This window comes from Lithobates pipiens, unplaced genomic scaffold (assembly GCF_037356315.1).
Source record: "Lithobates pipiens isolate NorthernLeopardFrog02 unplaced genomic scaffold, aLitPip1_a1.2 Scaffold_1, whole genome shotgun sequence".
Lineage (NCBI taxonomy): Eukaryota > Metazoa > Chordata > Amphibia > Anura > Ranidae > Lithobates > Lithobates pipiens.
In genome coordinates, this window is record NW_027507685.1 from 89,451,124 (window position 1) to 89,479,074 (window position 27,951).

General features: G+C 44.2%; 1 protein-coding gene across 1 annotated transcript; it reads right to left on the reverse strand.

The window, feature by feature from the left end:
* Window positions 1-4,587: 4,587 nt before the first annotated feature.
* LOC143945464 (uncharacterized) lies at window positions 4,588-27,951 on the reverse strand. Its single transcript, XM_077465153.1, has 2 exons — window positions 27,841-27,951; window positions 4,588-8,625 (listed from the first exon to the last, which is right to left on the reverse strand). Exon 2 carries the CDS (start codon window positions 8,571-8,573, stop codon window positions 7,518-7,520), a length of 1,056 nt encoding a protein of 351 aa, XP_077321279.1. The 5' UTR covers window positions 8,574-8,625; window positions 27,841-27,951; the 3' UTR covers window positions 4,588-7,517.

Below are 27,951 nucleotides of genomic sequence, written 5' to 3' on the forward strand. Positions count from 1 at the left end.
CACACATGCTATGGGCATATGTGAAATGACACCCCAAAATAAATTCTGCTGCTTCTCCTGAGTACGGGGATACCACATATGTGGGACTTTTTGGGAGCCTAGCCGCGTACGGGGCCCCGAAAACCAAGCACCGCCTTCAGGCTTTCTAAGGGCGTAAATTTTTGATTTCACTTCTCACTACCTATTACAGTTTTGAAGGCCATAAAATGCCAAGATGGCACAAAACCCCCACAAATGACCCCATTTTAGAAAGTAGACACCCCAAGTTATTTGCTGAGAGGCATGTTGAGTCCATGGAATATTTTATATTTTGCCACAAGTTGCGGGAAAATTACAAACTTTTTTTTTTTTTTTCACAAAGTTGTCACTAAATGATATATTGCTCACGCATGCCATGGGCATATGTGAAATTACACCCCAAAATAAATTCTGCTGCTTCTCCTGAGTACGGGGATACCACATGTGTGGGATTTTTTGGGAGCCTAGCTGCGTACGGGGCCCCGAAAACCAAGAACCGCCTTCAGGTTTTCTAAGGGCGTAAATATTTGACTTCACTCCTCACTACCTATTACAGTTTTGAAGGCCATAAAATGCCAAGATGGCACAAAACCCCCACAAATGACCCCATTTTAGAAAGTAGACACCCCAAGCTATTTGCTGAGAGGCATGTTGAGTCCATGGAATATTTTATATTTTGCCACAAGTTGCGGGAAAATTACAAACTTTTTTTTTTTTTTTTTCACAAAGTTGTCACTAAATGATATATTGTTCACGCATGCCATGGGCATATGTGAAATGACACCCCAAAATAAATTATGCTGCTTCTCCTGAGTACGGGGATACCACATATGTGGGACTTTTTGGGAGCCTAGCCGCGTACGGGGCCCCGAAAACCAAGCACCGCCTTCAGGCTTTCTAAGGGCGTTACAGTTTTGAAGGCCATAAAATGCCAAGATGGCACAAACCCCCCCCCCCCAAATGACCCCATTTTGGAAAGTAGACACCCCTAAATTTAGGGGTACACTAGTGAGAGTAGGTAATAAATGGCGGGTGCCCTGAAACTATAAAAAAATAACTAACCAACCAGCGTCACCTGTAACAGTTATATGGTGATCACTGGTGAAAGGGTTAACTAGGGGGCAATCAGGGGGCTTTATGCGGTAGTATATGGGGGTCCCTGGCGCTATAAAAAGCTGCGGCGAACCTAAATACCTACCTGCCTAACTAGCGTCACCTGTGACACTAATACAGCGATCAGAAAAACGATAGATTACATCACTTCCTCTCCTGTGTTTACATTACAGGAGAGGAAGTGATGTCACAAAGGATTTCTATTCGTCGGGAGCGATCGCGAGGGGGTGGCCATGAATGAATGGCCGCCCCCTCATCCCGGATCGCTCGCGAACGAATACCGACCGCCGCAGGCACCGGGCGGGGGCCCGATCGGGCCCCGACCCGCGGGAAGGCAGGGACATACAGGTACGCCCATATGCCTGCCCGTGCCATTCTGTCGACGTACATCGTCGTGCGGCGGTCGGGAAGTGGTTAAGTCACGTCTTTCCCCTGTGGTAGCTTGATCTGAAGAAACAACGGAGTTGTGAAATGCGTCATCCCATTGGCTACCCGCATCACTTGACTTCCGGTTTTTCGATGTTTGCATCCCAGGCTGGAACACACTTCCGGTTCTGGGTTCCGGTCCCGAAATAAGGCATAGGACGCCAGTTCACTGTATCCTGGGCATTCCGGATACCCCCAGCTGATGGTATAAGGACATTACAACAGTACCAACAGTGAATTAGCTGACACTTCTGGACCATCTTTGTACCCAGCCTGATCGAATAACAACAGGACAGCAGCGCTGACCGTAGAAGCACCGTGTTACTCCAGAATAATTTATATGCCTCTATTTATACCACTTTTGTGAGTAGCCACTTGGCTTTGAATTTTAATGATTAAAAAAGTGTTTTTATTACGGCACTTAGTGTGGCGCACCTGTTCTTTCTTCTTCTAGTAATATTATATGTAGCGCCCTGGGGTTTAGTCTGGGAGTTCCTCACTAAATTCCTTGTCAGGGGTAGCTACCATAGTTAAATTGTTAGAGATCCATTGATTTCTCCCTAAATTTGGCCTTGTTGTGTACTTTAATCTTCTACCACTAGGTGTCTGGGCAATTGGTGGTACTAGATATGAGAAGGACAACTCAAGGTCAGGTTATGGGTATATGGGGTATCTCAGCCAATGGGCAAGGGTTTCTTTTAATCCCTTGGCCTGCTGGGAGAGCCTGTACCAGCCATTCTCAATCAGGGTTCCTTCAAAGGTGGCTTGGGGTTCCTTGAGCTGTGGCTAATTTACCTCCTGTTTGATGGGGCCTACATAGATCTGAGCAAATGCCACTTGGAGGAGCCAGTGGTTTGACACCAATGATCTTGGCAAGGGGGCTATTCTTACCACCACTGTAAAAAAGGGCATTCTTCTCACTGAACACCAAAGTAAGGGACGTTGTTCCCACTGACCCCCAATGAATGGGTTTTATCAGGGGCTCCCCGAGACCTGATAATTATTTTAAGGGTTCCTCTGGGGTAAAAATGTTGAGAAAGGCTGGCCTATACTGTATATTCGGATGAGGCCAGGTTCTGCTCCACCCGCGTGTGCGTCTGCCCTGGGCTGCTAGGCTGGAGATTGGCCCAATTCCGGGGGCATCTGGCTGCCAGGCTGTGTGAGGGCCTATCCAGAAGTAAGGAGACAGCACAGGGTTGCGACTGCGGCTTGCAGTCAATCCAAAAGTGAAGGTTCTGCTGGCCGGAGAACCTATCATGGTCAGAGGTAGAAGGGGAGCTTTCACCATTAAGGGCCCAACCACCTTATTACCAGGGACCACTGTGAGTAACTGAATCAAGTACCGGAGCAGTATTCTCACCGAATGGGCACGGTGGAGAATCAGGAAACTTCAGGCGGTGATCAAGTCAGGAACCCAACAGCAGAGGTGACGCTTGCAGAGCAGCCTTGTGACTCAAGTCAGGGGCCGAGCCGGTTAGCGATGGGTGAAGCTTGAAAAATATCCCAAGTGCCAAGCTAGGGACCCAGCAGGGAAGCTTGAGGGAGATAACACCGCAAAAGGCTTGAGGAGCTCACGGAATACTGAGTCAGTGAACCAGCGGGTTCGGTAAGAAATCAGGTGCTCAAGGGGCTGAAGAACTACAAGTAGAAGTTGTAGTAAAGCTGAGAGAACTGATTTCTTTCCGGCAGGGTCCGGCGTCTGCCGGGCTTTCAGCCGAGAATCCCCTGTGCGCATGCGCCGCTGCAGTCAGCGGCTCATTGCGAGGAGAATCTCTCCTAAACCATACAAGTTTAGGAGATATTTTTTTTACCTACAGGTAAGCCTTATTATAGTCTTACCTGTAGGTAAAAGGTAAAAAAAAGACTATACAACTGCTTCAAGTATTGTTGCCATAGGGGACAGCAAACCTGCACATGCAGAAGTGGCACCTTGATGGGGCCTTTCCCTGTACGGATGTCCTCCTATTGAAGCCTCAGAGTCTGTCGTTTGAAATTGCAACTACTTAGGGGTGTCCTGGCCCCAACCCTCTTTCCCTTGCAAAATATAAACTGTTAAAAGAAATAAAACCTCTTTTTCATCCAAGAAGTGTCTGGCACCCGATGACTTTTACCACCTTTGAACCCACTATGCCCCACAACATATTGAAGGATGTCAGCTATCTTTGGCCTTGAAGGTTCTCATTAGACTGGAAGAGGTCAGAGATTCTGCTACATATACGTATTATAGTATAGGCACCTGTGTGTAGGTGAGGATGTAAGTAGTGTGTAGTGAAGGAATACGTGGAAGGTATTTTCTGAAGGCAAGAAGGAAATCCCCATAAACAAAAAAAAACTTGTCAAACTGCCCACCAGCCATGCAAACTTCACCCAGAAACGTAATTTTTTTTCACAATCCCTGATAATATATCTTTGCACAGAAATATTAGGCTACATTCACATATATGCGTGTGCAGGAGTGTGTGTAAATTGCACACATTCTGGCACTTTGGCACCCGCATGGTGCTGCATAGAAAACACATGGGGGTGCCATTTTTTCCACTTGCTGACCCTGGCTTTTTCTGACATTTCTTAGCAAGCAAAATCTGTATTTTTACGTATGCGTTCAATTCTGCACACAAACGCGGAGGGATGGGGGGCTTTAAAATATTTTTTTTATTATTTTACTTATTATTTGTTATTTTTACACCGTTCCTTTAATTTTTTTTTTTTTAATCACTTGTATTTCTATTAAAAGGAATGCAAATGTCCCTTATAATAGAAATAAGCATGACAGGTTCTCTTAATTGAGAGATCTGGGGTCAAAAAGAATCCAGTGTGAGACTTTTCCTTCCTGCAATAAAGACCGCTCACTGCTGCTCTTTTTTGCTTGTGCAGGGTGACTGATCTTGACTCTGCCCCTCAGGTAGTTTCCTTTGGAGGGTGGGGCCTGCTGAGCCCCTCCCACAGCTCTGCACAAGTTAGGTACAGCACAGTGTTGATGTCAATACAAGGTAATACCTGGTTTTGTAAAGGCATTTGGTGCACACAAAGTGATTTTTTGGGATTATTTATTGAAATACATCACATTAAAGCACAAGTTTATCATTCAACTAGGAACCCCATTAACAAAATAAATAACATACTATTTATATTTTTTTGTATTATTTTTACATGTTTTTGTCATTTCTGTTTCAGAACAAATCTCAGGGGAGGTAGAGGTGGAACGCCGGATACAGATTTACAACCCATGAGAAGAGGTCGTTGGTTGAGCCTGATGGCATGGGTTAAGCTGGTCATAGATGGATCAAAATTCGATTGGTTTAGCAGGGACCGGCCAAATTTTGATCCATCTGTGGCCATTCCCACTAGATCTAACAATCAACTTCTGTAGTATGGGAATGTTGGAAAAATTTTATTTGATCAGCGTCTGTAGCATTGATCAGTGTATTCTGATGGTGGAGGAGTCCTCCACGCTGTGCTCTTGTATTCTCACAGTGGGTAGGACTCAAAGTCCTTTAGTCCAACGATCCTCCTTCATCAGGAAAAATTTTTTCAAGCCATGAAAAAGGGGATTGCTGGCTCCTGAAATGCATTGACTGCCTTTGTTTCCATGTTACTCATTATTAAAGGACTTTGGACTCTTGAGATTGAGGTCTATTTGACACCAAGACAAATCTCAGGTTGTGTGACTAACCAGATAACATCTTCCACCCTTTTCTGTTGTCATCATAGGAGGTCTAGCTTTCCTTGTAACTTCCGAGGGCCCATTGGCTTGTAGACCCACATGAATATCCACATGAATATCCCCACCTGTGTTTTATTGGCAATAATAAAATGTTGGTTGAAAGAGTGTTGTTTCTTGGACTTCAAGTGCTTCATATCACGTTGTCAGTACTAAGAGCTTGCTTAGAACTTTCTACAGCAAAACAACTTGAGGTTACATTACATTCAACTGTCGTTTGCTTGGATGTTTGACTAAAATTGTGTTTGCTCCAATAAAAGCTCTGGTCTTGGCCTTCCAATATAAGATAGCCCTGTGTACTATAATTACCTGAACAAGAGCCAAGAAGTTGGGGATAGGTTATGGATTTGTGCCTATGCTTCTTGGTAGGGATGAGTGAAATGAAGATTTTGACTGCAAAAATTTGAGTCAAAGGAGAAATAAAGGTTGTTTCTGGAAGTTTAAGCCTTTGTACACACGGTCAGAAATTCAGATGGAAAAGGTCCGATCAGATTATATTGTCGGAAAATCCGATCGTGCGTGGGCTCTATCGGACTTTTTCCGTCAGAGATTCCGATGGAAAAAATTTGAGAGCAGGATCTCAAATTTTCCGACAACATAAATCCGATCAGACTTTTTCCAATCGTTTGTAGAGAATTCCGATCGGACAAAGTGCCACGCATGCTCAGATCAAAGTACCAGAGCAAAGCTATTGGCTACTAGGCTGAACGTAGTCCCGTCGGATTTTGTGGTCAGAATTTCCGAATGTGTGTACAAGGGCTAAATCCTTGTTGGGGTTTAATTGTCTCACAAGGTCTTGTAGGGTCAAACACAATGAAGATATTGGAGACAGTGGGGAAATTAAGGTGGTTTTAGCCCAACAAAGTTCTGGCCTTGGCTTTCCAATAGCTTTGTGCCTATGATTCTTAGTAAGGACGAGCAAAATTGAGATTTTGCTATTTTAGCTAAATGCTTTGGAGCGAGTGGGGAAATGAAGGTAGTTTTAGTCCAATAAAGTTCTGACCTTGGCCTTCTAATACAAGATAGCCCTTATATAGTTAAATGGGCTAGTAATATACATTTGGGATAGGGATGAGTTATGGTTTTGTGCCTATGCTTCTTAGTAGGGGCAATCAAAATGCTTTGGAGCCAGTGGGAAAATTAAGGTGGTTTTAGTTCAAAAAGTTCTGGCCTTAGCCTTCCAACACAAGATAGCACTTTTTTAGTTACTTGGGGTAGGGCCATACCTTTGGGATAGGGATGGGTTACAGCATTGTGCCTACGTTTCTTAGTAAGGATGAGCAAAATTGTGGTTGGCCTTCTAATACAAGACTGCCCCTATGGGATAGGGATGGGTTACAGCTTTGTGCCTGTGCTTCTTAGAAGGGATAAACAAAATGGAGATTTTGATATTTTGGCAAAATGCTTTGGAGCCGGTGTGGAAATGAAGGTAGTTTTGGTCCAATAAAGTTCTGGCCTCTGCCTTCCAATGCAAGATAGCCCTTATGTAGTTACATGGACTAGGGACATACCTTAGGGATGTGTTATGGTTTTGTGCCTAAGCATCTTTGTAGGGATAAGCAAAATTGGGATTTTGACATTTGACAAAAGGCATTGGAGCCAGTGGCAAAATAAAGCTGGTTTTAGTCCAAAAAGATTTGGCACTGGCCTTCCAACACAAGATAGTCCTCGTGTAGTTACCTGGGCTAGGGTTATACCTTTGGGAATAGATGGGTTATGGCTTTGTGCCTATGCTTCTTGGTAGGGATGAGCAAAATGGAGATTTTCATGGAAAAAATGTATTGGCACCAATAGCGAAATTAAGGTGGTTTCTGGAAGTTGAAGTCTTCGTTAGGGTTTAAATGGCTCCCAAGGTGTATAGAAGCTCCTTTCCACCACCCTTAACCTGTTCTTGTGCATGCCATTGAGATGAAGAGAGGAAGACATGTTTGATGCCCAGCCTGGGTGACAAATATGGCTTCCTCTATAGTGTAGGAGTGAGTATAGATACAAAGGGCAAAAGGTGTTAATTGTAGGATTACCAGGTGAAAATAAAGGGTAAGAAAAGAGTAAAAATTAAAAGAAAAGGAAAGCAGCTACCACATCTAAGAACTTGTAAGCTGCAATATATATTTTTGTTTTTAGCTTTAGACACACTTTAATTTCAAACTAACTCCACTCATCCCTATTTCTCAGCAGTCAAGACCATTCCTAGTGCTGGCAGTTTGATACATAAGGCACCGTTATGTCCTCTATTTCATCAGACTTTGACCTGGGCTCCATGTTGAGCTATTTGGTGGTTCTTAAGACCGGCATGCTCAGGGAACCTCTCTCCACAGTCACTGCATACATAAATAACCTCCTCCACATGGATCTTCTGGTGAATAATCAGATAGGACTTGCGGGTATAACGTTTGCCGCACTGCTGGCACTCAAATGGCCGCTCCCCCGTGTGTATGCGCTTGTGGAGCACCAACTGAAGCTTACGGGTGAATCCCCTCCCACACTCCACACACACAAAAGGCTTTTCGGCCAAATGAGTCTTCTGGTGGCTGGCAAATGTGAGGCGGTTACTCAAACTTTTCCCACACTGGTTACAGATATAAATGGTGCTTTCCGTGTGGAGTTTATGGTGGGCCACCAGGTTGGAGTTGCTACTAAACCTTTTGCTGCACTGGTTGCAACAATACGGCCTCTCCCCGGTATGAGTCCTCTGGTGAATGACGAAATGGGACCGGTCACTGAAACATTTACCGCACTCCTGGCAGGAATAGGGCTTGTGACCCGTGTGTATCCTCTGGTGTAGCACGAGGTGCGAGCTTTGGATGAAGTTCTTCCCGCAGTCTATACAGGCATAGGGCCTCTCTCCACTATGGATCCTTTGGTGAGTAGCCAAAGTCGAACTCCGAGTAAAGCATTTGCCACAGTCGGGACATGGATATGGTTTCTCACCGGTGTGGGTTCTTTGATGTGTCGCCAGCGTGGAACTGTGCGTAAAACACTTACCGCAGTCCAGACACACGTACTGCCGGTGACCCGACCAGGCTCTGTACTTCATCCTCCTACCAGCTCTGTTAGCGCCATAGTTATACCTTGAGGGTAAAATGTCATCTGCGATATAGGTTCCATTTTTTACATCAGTGTCACTAGTATGAGTTGATACCAACCTTTCCCCTTGCTCTTGTAAAGGGGTATTGGGACCATCCTTCTCAACCTGAATATGGCTCTTCAACGCATCCAGTACATTTGTTCCCCAGTCACCGGTACTGATCCCATTTTTATCGGTAGGATAACACCAAGCCGTATCCTCCTCCATATTCTGGAATAATCTGAAACATTCATGAAGTATTCCGTCTTGCTTGTTCAACCTACCAGAAGATATATATTAGTTTTAAAATTTTGGCAAGACATCACAATAATCAAAGAAGATCTTTTTCAGTTTTTTTTTTTTTTTTTTTTTAGCTTTACCATTCCCTACTCCTTCCATCCCAAAGGAAAGAAACATTTTGGTTTTACAAACACTTTGAAGTCTATTTGAAAACAAAAAACAAAAATAATATTGCAAATGTTTTAGCTTTCGCACAGCCTTGGCAAATAATCCCCGTTATGTGTCTAATATGTGTACTTCCTCTGAATGAATGCAAAGTGTTCTCTGATTGGATGAGGTGGAGAGCGTGGCTTCAATGCCACTAACAGACCTCAACCATTAAAATCAAATATGCGCAGGTACAATCTCAAAATTCCGCTAAACACAGTACCTACACATTTACAGCACTATAAAAATAAAATGAGTAACATACATATATATATATATATACACACTATAGGGAAAACAAAGAGTCCAAAGAATGGAAAAGTTCATAAAAAGGAGTGTTGTGATACCAAAGCCCTTAGGTTTGATAGGAGAGTCTTCTCAAAGAATCCACAGCACACCATGCATATAAACAACAGCCTCATGCTCCGTGTGATCCCCACTTTGCCAATGCACTTACCCCTAAGGGTTTAATTTTAGGCGTTGTAAAAGGTTTTTACTGGGAAGTCCTCTTGCACTGCAATCATCAGCCCACCAAAGGCGTCTCCACCCAGGAACTTTTGCTTATACGCCACCTAGGATTCCACTAGGCTCTCAGTCAGTTCATTACCATAATCAGAAAAAACAGACAGAGAGAGAACCCATAGTGTAAACCTGTTTATTTAAAAAACACACTCCACACGCTATAAAAACTGCTTACATTTAAACATTCTTGAAGCATTGCATTAAAATCATCATTATCATCCAGCCGCGATCAGTTAATTCTCACCGTTTTCCTCCTGAAGTGTTCACGAACTGACAGGCAGAGGCTGATGAGACCCGGGATAACCGCCGCTGACATTTAGACAATGGATAGCTGCATAGACACACCCATACGTGTTTAGCAATCACGTCTTCTTCAGCGGGTGTGTCTATGCAGAGCAGCTTGTCTTTTAAGTATACCCGTGCGGCGTAAGGAAGGACTCCTATTCGGCCGCCAAAGCTCATACAGGGGAGCATACTTGTAACAAATCAAATACCCATGCAGGCAAAAACATGTTTTTAAATAGCACTGCAGTCAGGGCCGGATTAACATAGGGGCTATTGGAGCTGCAGCTCCAGGCCCCTTTCTCAAGATAGGCCCATTTGCCCAATAAATAAATAAATAAATAAAAAAAATAAAAAAAAATAAAGATCGACTTTGAGGATTGTAGCTCGGCGATCAGGAGTCACAGAGACCCCACATTTGGGGGGTAGGTAGCTAAAGACCCACTCCAGCACTGGTTAAAATATGGGGCTGCCATCATCTATGGTTCCGGAGATACGGGTCTCCTTGCACAGCCTGTCAGAAGCTACATACAGAGCGGCAGTATAAATACAAGCTGGAACACTCTGCAGCAGACGGAGAGGATGACCTCATAGAGATAATAATTATTTGTATATTACTTATGATAATTAACCCCTTGCCACCCAGGCCCATTCTGTGACTTCTCTCCTACATGTAAAAATCATCTTTTTTTTATGCTAGAAAATTACTCAGAATCCTCAAACATTATATATTGTTTTAGCAGACAGCCTATGGAATAAAATGGTGGTCTTTGCAACTTTTTATATGTTACACGATATTTGCGCAGCAATTTTTCAAACTTTTTTTTGGAAAGAAACTGTTTCATTCATAAAAAAAAAAAACACTAAAGTTAGCACGATTTTGCTTTACATTATTTTTCAGGTTACATGTTTAGAGTTACAGAGGAGGTCTAGTGCTAGAATTATTGCTCTTGCTCTAACGATGGTGGCATATGTAACCTGTGTGTATCTGGCTCTGATACTAACCAATGCCTACCCAGGGACTGACTAGTATCTCTCCCCAGCCTGTCCCGACACACCCTCTCACCTGCTGACCTGTGAATGGGGCAATGACTCCCGCGTGTTATTGTGTTCTGCCAGTGAATACAATGATCAGTGTTGCTAACTATAGCTGGCAGCACTGATTGTTTTGGGGAAAACCTGACAGGCTGGTTGTACTCAAGTCGGTTAATAGGTTGACTTGTGTAAAACCAGCTAGCCCATACATAGATCGACTATGGCTGGTCTCTGCTTAATATGTCTTTCCCACTTAACCACTACGCAGTCCCTAAACATCCTTCCACAAACCTTTACATTTTTCCTTCCCAGATTACTTCATCCTCCTCTCCTATACATAGTGCCCACTGTCATACTCTCCACACTTCTCTCCTATACATAGTGCCCACTGTCATACTCTCCACACTTCTCTCCTATACATAGTACCCACTGGCATACTCTCCACACTTCTCTCCTATACATAGTGCCCACTGTCATACCCGCCACACTTCTCTCCTATACATAACGCCCGCTGTCATATCCTACACACTCCTCCTCTCTTGTACATAGTGCCCGCTGTCATACATTTCTCTCTTATACATAGTGCCCACTGTCATATCGCCAACACTCCTCTCCTATGCATAGTGCCCACCGTCATACCCTCCACACTCCTCTCCTGTACATACTACTCACTGTCATACCCTCCATACTCCTCTCCTATACATAGTGCCCACTGTCATACCTCCAACACTTCTCTCCTATACATAGCGCTGACTGTCATAATCTCCACACTCCTCTCCTGTACATACTACTCACTGTCATACCCTCCATACTCCTCTCCTATACATAGTGCCCACTGTCATACTCTCCACACTCCTCTCCTGTACATACTACTCACTGTCATACCCTCCACACTCCTCTCCTATACATAGTGCCCACTGTCATACCTCCAACACTTCTCTCCTATACATAGCGCTGACTGTCATACTCTCCACACTCCTCTCCGGTACATACTACTCACTGTCATACCCTCCATACTCCTCTCCTATACAATGTGCCCACTGTCATACCCTCCAACACTTCTCTCCTATACATAGCGCTGACTGTCATACTCTCCAAACTCCTCTCCTGTACATACTACTCACTGTCATACCCTCCATACTCCTCTCCTATACAATGTGCCCACTGTCCTACCCTCCACACTCCTCTCCTGTACATACTACTCACTGTCATACCCTCCATACTCCTCTCCTATACATAGTGCCCACGTCATACCCTCCCTCCACACTCTTCTCCTGTAATTACTGCTTACTGTCCTACTCTCCACACTTCTCTCCTATACATAGTGCCTACTGTCATGCCCTCCACACTCCTGTACATATTGTTCACTGTCATACCCTCCACACTCTTCTCTTATACATAGTGCCCAATGTCATACCATCTACACTCCTCTGCTGTGCATACTGCCCACTGTCATACCCTTCACACTCCTCTCCTGTACATAGTGCCCACTGTTAGACCCTCCACATTCCTCTCCCTCACCTGCACATACTTCCCACTTTTATACCATCCATACTCCTCCCCTATGCCTCTTACCCACAAAAACTGTTCTTTAAAATTATACTGAATATCCTCAATGTTACCAGCTCTAGAATGGGCACTTTTGTCAGTTCTAAAGGAAATCTCACAGTCCTCATATTTGTTCTGCCCCATTATTAGTACTTATTTCATTTTGTAATTACTATTGTGATGTATAGAGGAACACGGGGGATGTCAGCTACTCTAAATATAGCACTTGTAAAAAACAAAGCGCCCCTGAAAATATTTTTGAAATGTTGACAACTATGCACTTAAGCACTGCCCAAGGGCCACAGGGTCAGTAGAGGCCCCATGAGAGGCTCCTGTGATATTAAAGCGGTAGTAAACTTTTCTAACATTACTACTTTTTAGAGGCCTTGGGGTAGGTTATGCCATAATGTACAAGTATGCCCAGCATATTAGCACATTAGGGTACACTTAAATTGTCAGACTGAGCCCTCCAGTGCTGTGCTGTGATCAGTCCGGCGGGGCCCGGGCACTTCCATCTTCACCCGGACTTCCTTCTGGGTTCTGTGCCTTCGGTCACTTGCCTTGGCCAGGCTGCGTTGATGTCATTCCCACACATGCTCATGTGCATCCTCTCTCTCCCATCCCCCCTTTCTCTCTCATCCTCCCTCCCTTACCCCTCACACCCTATTTCATCCCCTTTCTCTGTCTCTTTTATTCTCTCTCTCTCTCTCTCTCTCTCTCTCTCTCTCTCTCTCATCCTCCCTCTCTCTCTTTAATTTTATTTGTTATCACAAAAAATAGTTAGCATTTTTATTTATTTATTGTTCATAAAAGGCCCCACCAAAATCCTCAGCACCAGGCCCAAGATGTTCTTAATCTGGCCCTGACTGCAGTTAGGCCATCACAGTGTAAAGGTCTAAATCACTGCACACTAGTATGAACATGCACGTCAAAACGAATGCTGCAGATACATTATAACAAGTTTTTCTATATATTATGACAGACAACGCTATTAGTTATATTGGTTTCAATGCATAAATAAAAACAATCATAATAATCTTAGGTAGTTATATTTGCCTCCCCACGTCACTCAAAGTGAATCAAGAAATCACTGATAAGGACACCCTTACTTCAAAAGAAACTTTCCACAATCCTTTATCACCAGCGCGCAGAGGAGTCACACGCTCACCACCCACACAGCATCAACAGCATATGAAATGGAGAAACTACAGCATGCGATTCATCCCCAGCGATTACACAAAAACCGTGCATCGAAGAGGACAAAAGATCTCCCCAGACATAAAAAATAAATAAAGATAAAAGTGCAGGGCAATGAAATCCTCACCGAAATCAATATACCCCCCCCAGACCCGCATGCGATGCGCATCCATTATACTAATAATTAGGCCAAAAACCTCAGAACCTGAATATGGCCCTCTTCCTCAATTGAGATAAAGGAGCTATCATGATTCGGAGAGTCCTTTAAACTCAACCAGGTTGAGGTCTTCAAACAATTGGTGTTGAAGGACCTAGGAGATTTTCCTTAAAAAAAAGCCTATGTTCGAGGTACATTAAGGAAGGGATCAAATCAATTGAGGAAAGAAAAAATGTCATCATCTGACCCGCTGATAAGGGGGGAAGGGTTGTGATTATGGATAAGGAATTTTACCACTCTCAGTTAACCTCGATGCTTGTGGATGAACAGACATATGTACAATTGGATAGGGATCCAACAGCTAGATACAGGGCCGACCTTTTCAATTTGATTAATTATGGTTACTATATGAGAGTTCTGACCAAAAAGGAAAAACTGTATCTGATGCCAAGTTTTAATAGGATCCCGACCATATATACATTACTCAAGGTCCATAAAAATTCAATAGAGCCTCCAGCGAGGTCTATTGTGAAAGGAATTAATTCGGTCACCTCCAGGGTCGGGGAATATCTGGACCATTTTTTACAAATGAGTGTAATACAGACTAAGGCTTACCTAAGAGATACCACCAATTTTTTACAACTATTGAAGGAAGTCACATTCCTGGAAGAGACAGAAATCTTTTTGGTCACAGCTGATGTGTCCTCCCTCTATACGGTCATTCAGCATGATGATGCACTGTTAGCCCTTAATTGGGCATTTTGTCAGAGGGAGGACATTCCGTTTATCCAAAAAAGGTTACTGAGGATGGCACTTGATTTCTGCCTATCACACAATTATTTCTGGTATGACGGAAAGTTCTATAGTCAGAAAAGGGGCGTAGCGATAGGCGCAAAATTTGCGCCGAGCCTCGCCAATTTATTTATGAGTGAGTGGGAGGATAAGTGGATCTACAGTAATCGTCAGAGAGAACTAATTTTTTACCAACGATACATTGACAACTTATTTTTTTATCTGGCAAGGGTCTGAGGAGTCCTTAATGGCATTTTCAGAGTTGTTAAATACCAATAAGAATAATATCAGATTGGAATTTAACTGGAGTAGTGAATCCATACATTATTTAGATCTGCAAGTAATGAAGGGACATGGGTCTCTGTTCACTACGACTTATTTCAAACCCACGGATAGGAACAGCTATATTACGGTTGGGAGCGGTCATCATCCATCATGGTTGCAGAATATCCCTAATGGTCAATTCTTGCGTATACGCAGGAATTGTTCCCGGGATTCCGATTTTGCCATTCAAGCTGAACAGATTAGAAATAAATTTATTGAAAAGGGCTATAACCTTGAACATCTGGATCGGGTGATCAATAAGGTAAAACGGATTCCCCAGGATGTCTTTTTTTTTTTTTTTTTATATATATATTCTTTATTTTTCAAATTTTTCCAACAATCTCGATTTTTACAAAATTCCATCCTTTTAACAATATCTCCAATATAAATCCCTTTTATACCCCCCTCTCCCTCCCTCCCTCCCCCTCTCACTCGATCCTTCCATTATTGGGTTCACTAACGTTCAAGTAACTTCCGATAGTTGTCAGATTTTCTAAATTGTAACCAATGCCTCCACTTATTCTGGTACTTCTCATCTGCATTTTCTGACTTAGAGATCGTGGCTTCGATATTTCTTATCTTTTCCAGTCTCTCTACCCATTCCTTCATTGTGGGGGGATCCTGACTTTTCCATTTCCATGGAATCAAGGCTTTAGCAGAATTCAACAGACAAGGGATCAAGGACTGTCCGTACTCTTCCTCTCTATCTTCTGTCCCGTGAAATAAACACACCCATGGATCACTCCTAATCCTTTCACCTGTTACACTAAAACTTGCTTCTATTATTTTCCCCCAATATGCTTGTATTTTAGGACACTCCCACCATAAGTGAGCAAAAGATCCCACCGCCGAGCATCCTCTCCAACACCTAAAGGGGTTTTCCTTACTAATCTTATTTCCTTGCTGTGGGGTTATATACCACCTAGTCAGAAGTTTATAGGACATCTCCCTTGTTTGTGAGTCTGTCGCTACCGAATACGTACGTCTCAATATTTTGTTTCTCTGTTCATCACTACTTAAAGAGCCTATTTCCCTTTCCCATTTCCCCAGATACTCAGGATATTTATATCCCGCTTCTTCTATCAGAATTTTATATATTTTTGCTATCCTTTTTTCAAGGCTATGCCGGTTCGCTAATAATTTTTCTAAAGGCCTCAGCTGGCTAAGACTGGGTGAAGTAGAATAGTTGTGAGTGTCTCCATTTATCTAAAGGCTTATGTCCCCATTTCCCAATGATTTCTTCATATGTGCATAATCTATCGCCTACCATAACCTCGTGTAATCTAATACTGTCTTTTCCAGCCCACCTACTAAAGTATATGTACTCCTCCTGTCCTGGTCTAAAAAAATTATTATCCAACAGCGGAATTAATGGTGAATTATGTGTCCAACCGTGTCTCTTATTTATTGTGTCCCAAACCCGCAGTGCATTTTTCGTCAGTGTACTTGTATTAACCGCTAACTCTAGTTTTTGCTGGTATCCATATTAATTCTCCTATGTTCTTTGTGCTTAATTTAATTTCTAGTTCTGCCCAGTCTTTGCCTTTTTCATTATATATCCAATCCGTAACACGTGATATCATAATAGCCTCATAATACTTTTTAAAATCGGGTAGGGCCAGCCCCCCTCTCTCTTTACGTCTAGTCAGGATATGAAATGCTACCCTCGCTACCTTACCCCTCCATATAAATCTTCTGATCATGGTTTTAAGTTTATTTAAATACGCTGGGGATAATAAAATAGGGATCATTTGGCAAGTGTACGTAAATATCGGTAAGATGAACATCTTTATAACATTTATTCTTCCCATCCACGAAAGGGCTCTATATTGGATCTTACTCAATTGCTGCTTAATTTTGTTAAGGAGAGGGATATAGTTAGCCTCAAACAAACCTCCCATTTTTACTGTCAAATTAATTCCAAGGTACCCTAATTCTTTCGAGCACCATCTGAACGGCAGCTTCGCCTGCAACGCATTCTGTTCAGCTGTTGACAGATTTAAGTTTAGTATCTCAGACTTTGACATGTTCACTTTAAAATTCGAGACCTTCCTGAATTTCATAAGTTCTTTCATAACTCCCGGGATAGAAATCCTCGGGTTGACCATATAAAGCAAGAGGTCATTTGCAAAACCTGCCGTCTTATACTCCTTGCCCATTACTTTTATTCCCTGGATGTCTTGGTTTTTTCTAATGGCTGCCAGAAGGGGTTCTAATACCATTATAAAAAGAAGCGGGGAGAGGGGGCAGCCCTGACGCGTCCCATTGAATAGCTCAAGGGGGCGGGACAGGGATCCATTAATTCTTATTCTGGCTTTGGGATGGTCATAAAGAGCTTCTATCCATCTTCTCATTCTTTCCCCTAGTCCATAATACCTTAATGTTTCAAACAGGAACCCCCAACTGACCCTGTCGAATGCTTTTTCAGCATCAATCGACACGAGTACAGTGGGGGCTCCCTGTCTGATTGCTTCCTGCATTAACACAATGGTTTTCAAAACATTATCTCTCCCTTCTCTCCCTTGAACAAAACCCACCTGATCTTTCTGGATCCAATCCGGCACATAGGGCCTCAATCGCTCCGCAATAATTTTTGCAAACAATTTAATGTCTGAGTTCAGGAGAGATATTGGCCTATAGCTTTCAACTGCCATGGGATCCTTTGCCTCCTTCAGGATTAGTGCTATATGTGCCAGCATTGTTTCATCTCTGAACTTACCTCCCCCCTCCCCCACCGCATTAAAATACTCACATAATTTTGGCGCAAGTTGTTTTTGAAATTTCTTGTAATATAAGATCGGAAACCCATCTGGGCCAGGACATCCCCCCACTGCTGTATTTTTGATTGCTCTTTCCACTTCCTCCATCACAATTGGGGATTCTAATGAAGCCATTTCCTCTTGCGTAAGTTTATGTAAATCTAACCCCCTCAGATAATCACCTATCTCCTCCCGGGTCGCGCCCTCCCTCCTGTGTCCAATATTATAGAGGGCACTATAATATACATGAAACGTGTCCACTATCTTTTCCGGAATAATTTGTACTTCTCCCTTTTTATCTCTTACTTTTGGGATAAAGGTTCTATTTTTTTTCCTTCACCTTCCTGGTCAACCATTTTCCTGATTTATTTCCCCAAAGATATCTTTCCTTGTCTAGCATATGATAAGCAGCCTTCCTCTCTTGCTCCAAACACTCTTCCAGCTCACTCTTCATCCTAATCAACTCCTGACTCTCCGGGCCTCCCTCCATCCTCCTACTCTGTTCCCCTCTCTGTATTCCCTCATACAGTAGCCGCTTCCTTCTTTCCCTCTCTTTCTTCTTCCCAGCTCCAATCCCAATTAATATACCTCTCATTACAACTTTATGTGACTCCCAAAGTATTGGGATGGAGACTCCCGGGGTATCATTCAATCTAAAAAATTGTTCCATTTCCTGTTCAATCTTATTTATTGATTCCTTATCTCGTAACACAGTGGCGGCACAGTGGTGTAGTGGTTAGCACTCTCGCCTAGCAGTAAAAAAGGTCACTGGTTCAAATCCCAACCATGACACTACCTGCCTGGAGTTTGCATGTTCTCCCTGTGCCTGCATGGGTTTCCTCCGGGTACTCCGGTTTCCTCCCACACTCCAAAGACATGCAGGTAGGTTAATTGGCTTCTGTCTAAAATTGGCCCTAGTATACAACTGGGGATCTTGGATTGTGGCTCCTTGAGGGTAGGGACCAATGTGAGTGTGCAATGTAAAGGGATAGGGACAATTGTAGACACTCACTCAGGTTGAACTGGATGGACTGATGTCTTTACTCAACCTTACTAACTATGTAACTATGTAACTATGTAACAGTAGTTCATTAAGTCTCCAGCTTGTCCCCGGCTCACGCACTCCCCTCATCTCCAGCTGAATTTTTACTGGCGCATGGTCTGAAACCGTTAATGATTTTATTTCAGCTTTCCTCAAAGCTGATAACAGCTGGTACTCTAGAAAAATGTAATCGATTCTGGAGAAGGAGCCGTGTACCGGGGAGAAGCAGGTATAGTCCTTGTCCCTTGGATGTAGTGCCCTCCAAGCATCTTGTAATTGAAAACCTGCCAAAGCCTTTAACAACTTTCCCTGTTTATCATAAGATGGTCTACCTCCTCCTTCCCTGGCGTTCTCCTTCTTCGCGTCCATGTTCCAATTAAGGTCGCCTGCCAAAATCAGATTCCCTTCCTTGAAATCTTCTATCTTTTTTAACACCTTCCTTAAAAATTTATCAGCATTCTTATTCGGAGCATATACATTTACAATTGTACATTTCATATTTAGTAACATCCCTTTTACACACAAATATCTCCCCTCTGGGTCCACTAGACGCTTTTCTACTTCAAATCTTGTTGCTTTACAAAAGCCAATCACCACTCCTCTGGAATAAGGGGAAGGAGAGTCTCCATATATCCACACCGGGAAGTCCACTGTGTTTATCTTAATACCTGAAATATGTGTTATATGCGTTTCCTGGAGGCATACTATATTTGCTCCCATATATCTTAATTCATCATTAACCCTGTATCTTTTACTTTTTGTATTTAGACCTCTAACATTATAAGTAACAACGTTCATTACTTCCATATTTTATTTGGGAGTATTGATTTATTTCCTCTCTTTCTAACGCGTCCAGTGAACCCAGCTAAATCTACTCCTACTAACTCTATGGAAGGATCGAGTGAGAGCCCCAGAAAGCAATCCCCACCCCCCCACATCCTCCCCCTCCCCCCACCCCCCCCCCATCTTATAACGGAACATCTCAAAAGATTGGGTAAGACAACCCTATTCCCGTTGTTCCTATGGTTCTGGACAACCTCCAAGCCTGGTCGACCCACCTCCATAGTATCCCTAGGGCTCGTTCAAACCCACAACCCTAGGAGACCCCACCTCACTCGCCTCCCCATTCCCCCCCCCAGCCCCCCCATCCCCCGCCAAGCCCGCACACCACCAGTGGACCCTCTTTCTCTCTGCCTAGTCCAAGGCTCCTGAATCCCCCTTTTTTTTTTTTTTTTAGGGTTTTCCCTGTCGCCCCTACATCCTCCTCCTTTTCCCCTTCTAGCTGCGGAGGGGGGTTTATACCTAACCGCTCACAGAAATCCTGTAAGTCCTCCGGAAAACGGAGAACCGCAGACCATCTCTCTTTCTTCCCAATTAAACATGACGGGAATCCCCATTGATATGGGATGTTTGCTGCCACCATCATTTCTGTAAGCGGTTTAAGTCGCCTCCTTCTTCTTAAGGTCTCTGCTGCTAAGTTCGAATAGACCTGCAGTTCTGTGCCCCCGTAAGACAGCCCTGGATTAGTTCTAATCTTCCCCATCACCTGAATCTTTTCCTCCACATAGTGGAACCTCACTATTACATCTCGTGGGGATTCTGACCTCATTCCTGAGGATCGTGTTATCCTATGTATTCTATCTATTCTTAGTGGTTCTGAGATTTCCCTATCTAACAGTGGATTGAATATTTGTTGAGCTACTTCTTTAAGTGTTAGACTATTATGAGACTCAGGGAGACCTTTTATCCGTAAGTTCTTTTTCCTACTACGATTTTCCTGGTCTTCTAACTTGTGCATTAATGCCCTATTTCCCTTCCGTAGTGCTGTGACCTGCTCTAGAATTTCTTCTATTTTCTGCTCGTGGGTCTCTACTCTATTTTCTATTTCCTCTACTCTCCCCAATACCTGCCCGATATCTACCCTTATTGTGGCAATTTCTACCTTAAGGGAGGTTTCCATTTTTGCAAACATCTCCCCGAGCATCTCTTTTAGGTGTAAGGTTTGTTCTAAAGGTGACTGCCGTCCGTACCCTCCCGGGGGTATCCCTCCTTCCTCCATATCTTGCCTGCTCTCCTCCTGCACCACCTCCTGTCTTCCCACCTCCCCCTGTGTGGCACCTCCTTTCTTCTGGGTCTCAGATAGCTTTGCGGGGATGCTCCTCTCTATTCTGCTTTCCCCCCCTCTCTGTCTACTAGATCCCACCCGCACAGGTTTTTCCACTCTAGGGTTCCCAATCTCCTCTTCTGTTATAATAGAATTTGCCGCCATATACCTTTGGATCCCTACCGGGCTTGAAACTGGGGTAATCGATTTTGTTTTACTCGATTTCCCCTTCATAATGCACAGAGGTGGGGGGAATTCCCAACAGCCACCAAAACGCCTCTGATATATTCAGCTGTCTGCGTCTGTCCCCACCTTGCTTCACACTACATTAATTACTAAAACACCATATACCCCAGGGTAATATCCAGCATAAGTCCGGGTAAGGTACATAGGTGAACTTCTTCCATCCACCTGCTGTGAGAAAGAGTCCACTTAACGAATTTTTACTAAACACCGTAAGATATTTTGCTTTCAGGATACCACGTCTTAGTCTCCAATGTTACCAGACCACCAGTTGAGCAGGTTCACATTAAGCAATATCAGTCACCATTGTTCACCTTCAATCCTCTATTATTTCCTCTCAGGGCAAGCATAGAACAATGTTCACTGTAGGTACTTTGGTTGTTTCTCCCACCTTAGTCTAGGGGATAATTCCCTTTTCTTTCTTTTCCACTGATTACTTTAAGAAAACTCACAGACCATATGCAATGGTGCAACTTCAGCAATACAGGAACTTCAGCTGTACAGTAACACTTGGCTCTTAAATAGTTCTTCAGTATAATTTCCGTGTAGGATACAGGTACAGGTACCCCTCCTCCGGTATACCTTATGGAGGGTTACTTTCAAAACCTTACATTTCCTGGGCCATTCTCCAGACCCAGGTCATCCTCCCCCTATCACTGCCACCACACTCCCCTCACAGGTACCAGCATGCAGATTTACTATGTGGCTATGTTGCGCCCTCACAGGCTGTCAGTCTTACCACCTCCCTGGTTCAGTCCTGCATAAGCTGTCCCGGCGTTCCGCCATAGCCTTGTTCTTCCCGGGGCTCCGGTCTTTTAACCTCTGCGCTGCTTGGGAAGTACGGGCAGGGAAAACGGGGATCCACCGGGGTGTAAATCACTCATGCATCAGGTGTGTGGCCAACGGAGAGCGGCGGTGTTATACCTCATCCCGGTGTATCACCGGCGCCTGGGTCAGCTGTCCGGTCCATTCAGCTTCAGCTTCTTCGTCGATACGTGCCCTCTCGGCGTCCGAGTAAGGGGGCCGATTCATGGGGCTCGTGCTTGCGATCAGCACGCCGCGCTCCGTACAGCGGGAGGCAGAGGGGAGGCGAAGGTGAGCAGGGAGGACGCGGAGGAACGAGCTCCGAGGCCACGCCCCCTACGTCATGACGTTGTGACGCGCCCCCATCCCGATTCCCCAGGATGTCTGTCTCTAACCTAAAGTGAAAATACAGGATACAGAGCACGAATGGGGATTTATCAGTACCTTTCACGAACAGTATAAGGACATAGAGGCTATCCTTAAGAAACATTGGGGTATTCTTAAATTAGATCGTGCACTGAAGGGAGTTATTCCAGACACCCCTCCTTTCATTTATAAAAGAACACCATCATTTGGTGACAGAGTAGTAAAAAAAGTGTTGGATCCCCCTTCTCGCCCTTAGATGTTTTGGGACCGTGCCGTTTTTTTTGCATGTCGGAAATGCAAATCGTGTCGGCAGGTCCATACTAACCCGAGGGGCCTTAATCATTTTAGATCAACAGCCAATGGGAGAGATTTCAAAATTAAAGAGTTAATTTCGTGTATGTCTACCGACGTGGTGTATGCGCTGGAGTGCCCATGTGGGTTGATGTACATTGGTAGAACTAAAAGAACACTTACTAAGAGGGTTTCTGAGCATATCTATAATATCACGAAAGGACCACAGCGTGTCACTTCACTTTAGAGAAAAGCATGATAGGGACCCGAGTGGCTTGAAATTTTGGGGGATTGATAAAATTCATCCTTCATGGAGGCGGAACAATATGGTGCGAGAGCTCTTGAAAAGAGAAACGGAGTGGATTTTCCTCACCAACTCTTTGAGCCCGAATGGGATGAATATAGATCTTGACTTAAATGGTTTCATCAGTGATTATTAGAGTAACATCAATATTATCTCCCCTATTGTTGGGGAATTTTTGTGGAACTATTCTGGATTTATATAGTATTTGTGGTTGGTTAGGATGCGATTCTCATTCTTTTCGATCTTTTCTGTTTTTCTTATTTTGATATACTTTTCTGATACATTGAATAGAGGTTGTGCTTTGGATTGACTGAATCATGATGAACCAGTATGCAGGTCGCAGTCGGGCACATGCATTTGTTTTTAGTGATGTGAATGCCTGCGATTCCTCTGAGTGGGATTAGATATTATTAGTTTAGAAGACTCTCCAAATCATGATAGCTCCTTTATCTCAATTGAGGAAGAGGGCCATATTCAGGTTCTGAGGTTTTTGGCCTAATTATTAGTATAATGGATGTGCATCGCATGCGGGTCTGGGGGGTATTTTGATTTCGGTGAGGATTTCATTGCCCTGCACTTTTATCTTTATTTATTTTTTATGTCTGGGGAGATCTTTTGTCCTCTTCGATGCACGGTTCTTGTGTAAACGGGGGATGAATCGCATGCAGTAGTTTCTCCATTTCATATGCTGTTGATGCTGTGTGGGTGGTGAGGGCACGACTCCTCTGCGTGCCGGGGATACAGGATTGTGGAAAGTTTCTTTTGAAGTAAGGGTGTCCTTATCAGTGGTTTCTTGATTCACTTTGAGTGATGTGGGGAGGCAAATAAAACTACCTAAGATTATTATGATTATTTTTATTTATGCATTGAAACCAATATAACTAATAGCTGTCATAATATATAGAAAAACTTGTTATAATGTATCTGCAGCATTCGTTTTGACATGCATGTTCATACTAGTGCGCAGTGATTTAGACCTTTACACTGTGATGGCTTAACTGCAGTGCTATATAAAAACATGTTTTTGCCTGCATGGGTATTTGATTTGTTACGAGTATGCTCCCCTGTATCAGCTGTGGCTGAGGGGGCGGAGCTTTGGTGGACTTCCTTATGCCGAGTCCTTCCTTATGCCGTGCGGGTATACTTAAAGGACAAGCTGCTCTGCATAGACACACCCGCTGAAGAAGACGTGATTGCGAAACGCGTATGGTTGTGTCTATACAGCTATCCATTGTCTAAGTGTCAGCGGCGGTTATCCCGGGTCTCATCGGCCTCTGCCTGTCAGTTCGTGAACACTTCAGGAGGAGAGCGGTGAGAATTAACTGATCGCGGCTGGATGATAATGATGATTTTAATGCAATGACTCAAGAATGTTTAAATGTAAGCAGTTTTTATAGCGTGTGGAGTGTGTTTTTTTAAATAAACAGGTTTCTCTCACTGTCTGTTTTTTCTGATTATGGTAATGAACTGACTGAGAGCCTAGTGGAATCCTGGGTGGCGTATAAGCAAAAGTTCCTGGGTGGAGACGCCTTTGGTGGGCTGATGATTGCAGTGCAAGAGGACTTCCCAGTAAAAACCTTTTACAACGCCTAAAATTAAACCCTTATGCTGCGTACACACGATCAAACAAGCGGGTGGAAAAGTCCGGCAAACTCAAGTCCGCCGGACAATCCCCTCCGGCATACTTTTTTGACCCGAAAGTACGGCGGACTTAGAATGCCGTGTTACACTCCAATCTTCCCGCCGGACTCGCATTTCGGCGGACAATCCGGCCGTGTGTATGCCAGTCCGCCGTACTTTTGAAATGAGCGGACTTTTCCCGCCCGGAGAAAAGTCTGCTCATTTCGAGCGGGTCTCCAGGTAGGTGGGCCCGCGAAGGAGACGCCGCGCGGCCCCCCCTTCCCCAAGGCACCTTGTCCCCATGTTGATGAGGACAAGGGCCTCTTCCCGACAACCCTGGCCGTTGGTTGTCGGGGTCTGCGGGCGGGGGGCTTATCGGAATCCTGGAGCCCCCTTTAATAAGGGGGCCCCCGGATACCGGCCCCCCCACCCTATGTGAATGAGTATGGGGTACAATGTACCCCTACCCATTCACCTGTAAAATAAAAGTACAAAAAAAACAGTCTTCGGTGGATGTCACATGGGTTCATGTCACATGGGTTGATGTCACATGGCGACAGTCCCAGCATCCTCCGTGACTGTGACATCGTAAGGGGGCGGGGTCGCCATGTGACATGAACCCATGTGACATCCACCGAAGACCCCGCCCCTTGTCCCTATATAAGTCGCCGCATGCCCGTTCAATGTCATTGTGAGCGGAGGACTCGGCGAGGCAACATCTGAAGAAGAAGAAGAGAAGAACAGAACGGAAGGCGGCGGCGGCGACAGAAGACCGGGCCACCGCCTGTAAAAGAGCTATAAGAAGGCGCGGTGGCCGGCAGAAGAATCGAAGAGGGGGACAAGACCCCCGAAGTCGGAAGAAGAGGCCGGCAGCGAGGAAGAAAGCCGGACTCCTCCGCTAGCAAAAGAGCTACAAGAAGATAGCGGAGGAGTCCGGCGAGAAGACCCCCGAAGACGGAAGACCCCCGGAGCTGTGCAATAAAGTATTTTATCTCGTGTGTTGTGTTTTTTTTCTACTTTTATTTTACAGGTGAATGGGTAGGGGTACATTGTACCCCATACTCATTCACATAGGGTGGGGGGCCGGTATCCGGGGGCTCCCGGATTCCGATAAGCCCCCCGCCCGCAGACCCCGACAACCAACGGCCAGGGTTGTCGGGAAGAGGCCCTTGTCCTCATCAACATGGGGACAAGGTGCTTTGGGGTGGGGGGGACGCGCGGCCCCCCCTTCCCCAAGGCCCCCCCATGTTGAGGGCACGCGGCCTGGTACGGCTCAGGAGGGGGGGGGGCGCTCGCTCGCCCCTCCTTTCCTGGCCGGCCGGGTAGCGTGCTCGGACAAGGGTCTGTTGTGGACTTTGGGGGGACCCCCACGCCGATTTTTTTCGGCGTTGGAGTTCCCCTTTAAGTCCATACCAGGCGGCGGTGACGTCTCCTTCGCGGGCCCCGCCTACCTGGAGACGCGCTCGAAATGAGCGGACTTTCCTCCGCGTGTGTGGGCGAGTCTGTTCATTTCAAAAGTAGGGCGGATAGTACGGCGGACTTAGTACGCCGTATTAGTCCGCTGAAAAAGTGCCGTGTGTGGGCAAGTAGCCCGTTCGGAAAGTCCGACGGACAGTCTGGCGGGAAGTCCGCCAGACTAAGTACATCAGACAGACGGCTACGTGTGTACGCGGCTTTAGGGGTAAGTGCATTGGCAAAGTGGGGATCACACGGAGCATGAGGCTGTTGTTTATATGCATGGTGTGCTGTGGATTCTTTGAGAAGACTCTCCTATCAAACCTAAGGGCTTTGGGATCACAACACTCCTTTTTATGAACTTTTCCATTTTTGGACTCTTTGTTTTCCCTATAGTGTATATATATATATATGTATGGTACTCATTTTATTTTTATAGCGCTGTTAATGTGTAGGTACTGTGTTTAGCGGAATTTTGAGATTGTACCTGCGCATATTTTATTTTATTATTTATGATTATTATAACAGCAGCTGTATACATAGAGAGAGATTTGTCCTTGTAGCGCGCTTGGATCCGTTTCACGACTTGATTGTGTGACTGATAATTTGAGACCTTAACCATTGCCTACTCCATCCAAAAGGATAACGTTTTGCTTGGTTGGGGTCTATAAAAAAAAAAAATCAGCAATGCAAAAGCCTAAGCGTTCACACAGTTGTTGCAAATAATCCCCTTAAAGTGATTGTATATCCCTCTTGCAAATTTGTACCTACAGGTAAGCCTATAATAAGGCTTACCTGTAGGTAAAATGAATATCTTCTGAACCTGTACGGTTTAGGAGATATTCACTTTGCATGCAGCCGCTGACGTCAGCGATGCATGTGCTCTGAAGGTCCTATGGATGCAGCGGGACCTTGCTGGAACGGAGGACTCCCGCACGCATGCGCGGGAGTGACATCATCGTGGCTCCGGCCGCTCACAGCGTCGTAGCCGCGAACCCAGAAGAAACGCTGAGGGAGCATGTCAGCAGCCACAGCGGTGACCGGGGCACTGCTGGCGCTTCGCTCTAAGGTAAGTATTTCATAATGAACTTGTGTGCAGTGCAGAGAGAGAGATATGCGATGCGGTGCATACTAGGCTCATTATGCCTTTGCCTTACAGGTTTTTTTTTTTCAGGGCATACAACTGCTTTAATGTATCTAATATGTCTATTTCCTATGATGTTAGCTCCTTCTCATGGCTATAATGCTGTATTTTCCTAAAATGGGAAAATGCAATATGATACATACAATATTCTCAGAATCAATACATATGATATTCTGGGGAAACAACACATACAATATTACTGGGATAAAATACATACAATATTCCTGGGATATGATACATACAGTATTCCCAGGATATAATACATACAATTTTCCCAGGATATAATGCATACAATATTCCCAGGATAAAATACATACAATATTCCTCGGATATAATACATACAATATTCCCAGTATATAACACATACAATATTCCTGGGATATAATACATACAATATTCCCAGGATATATTACATATAATATTCCCAGGATGTAATACACACAATATTCCCAGGATATATTGTAATACATACAATATTCCCAGGATGTGATACATACAATATTCCAAGGATATGATACATATAATATTCCCGGGATACCATACAGACAATATTCCCAGGATATATTACATACAATAATCCAGGGATATGATACATACAATATCCCCAGGATATGATACATACAACATTCCCAGGATATGATAATACAATATTCACAGGATCTCATACATACAATATTCCCAGGATATAATACATACAATATTCCCAGAATCTCATACATACAATATTCCCAGGATATAATACATACAATATTCCCAGAATCTCATAATACAATATCCCCAGGATATAATACATACAATATTCCCAGGATATGATACATACAATATTCCAGGGATTTGATACATATTATATTCCTGGGATACCATACATACAATATTCCCAGGATATATTACATACAATAATCCAGGGATATAATACATACAATATCCCCAGGATATGATACATACAATATTCCCAGGATCTCATACATACAATATCCCCAGGATATAAGACATACAATATTCCCGAGATATAATCCATACAATACTCCTCCTTGTATGTCTCTCCGGCTCTCTCCCTACCTGCTGCAGAGGGGTCTTTTGTGAGCACAGAGTGGAGGCAGGCGGCCTCTGACAGCCCGGAGCCCTGCGGCATGCGGGGAATTGTAGTTGGGATTGAAGCCGAGTCATTTT

Coding starts and splice junctions, on each gene's coding strand:
- LOC143945464 (XM_077465153.1), bottom strand. CDS start 8,573: ATGGAGGAGGATACGGCTTGGTGTTATCCTACCGATAAAAATGGGATC.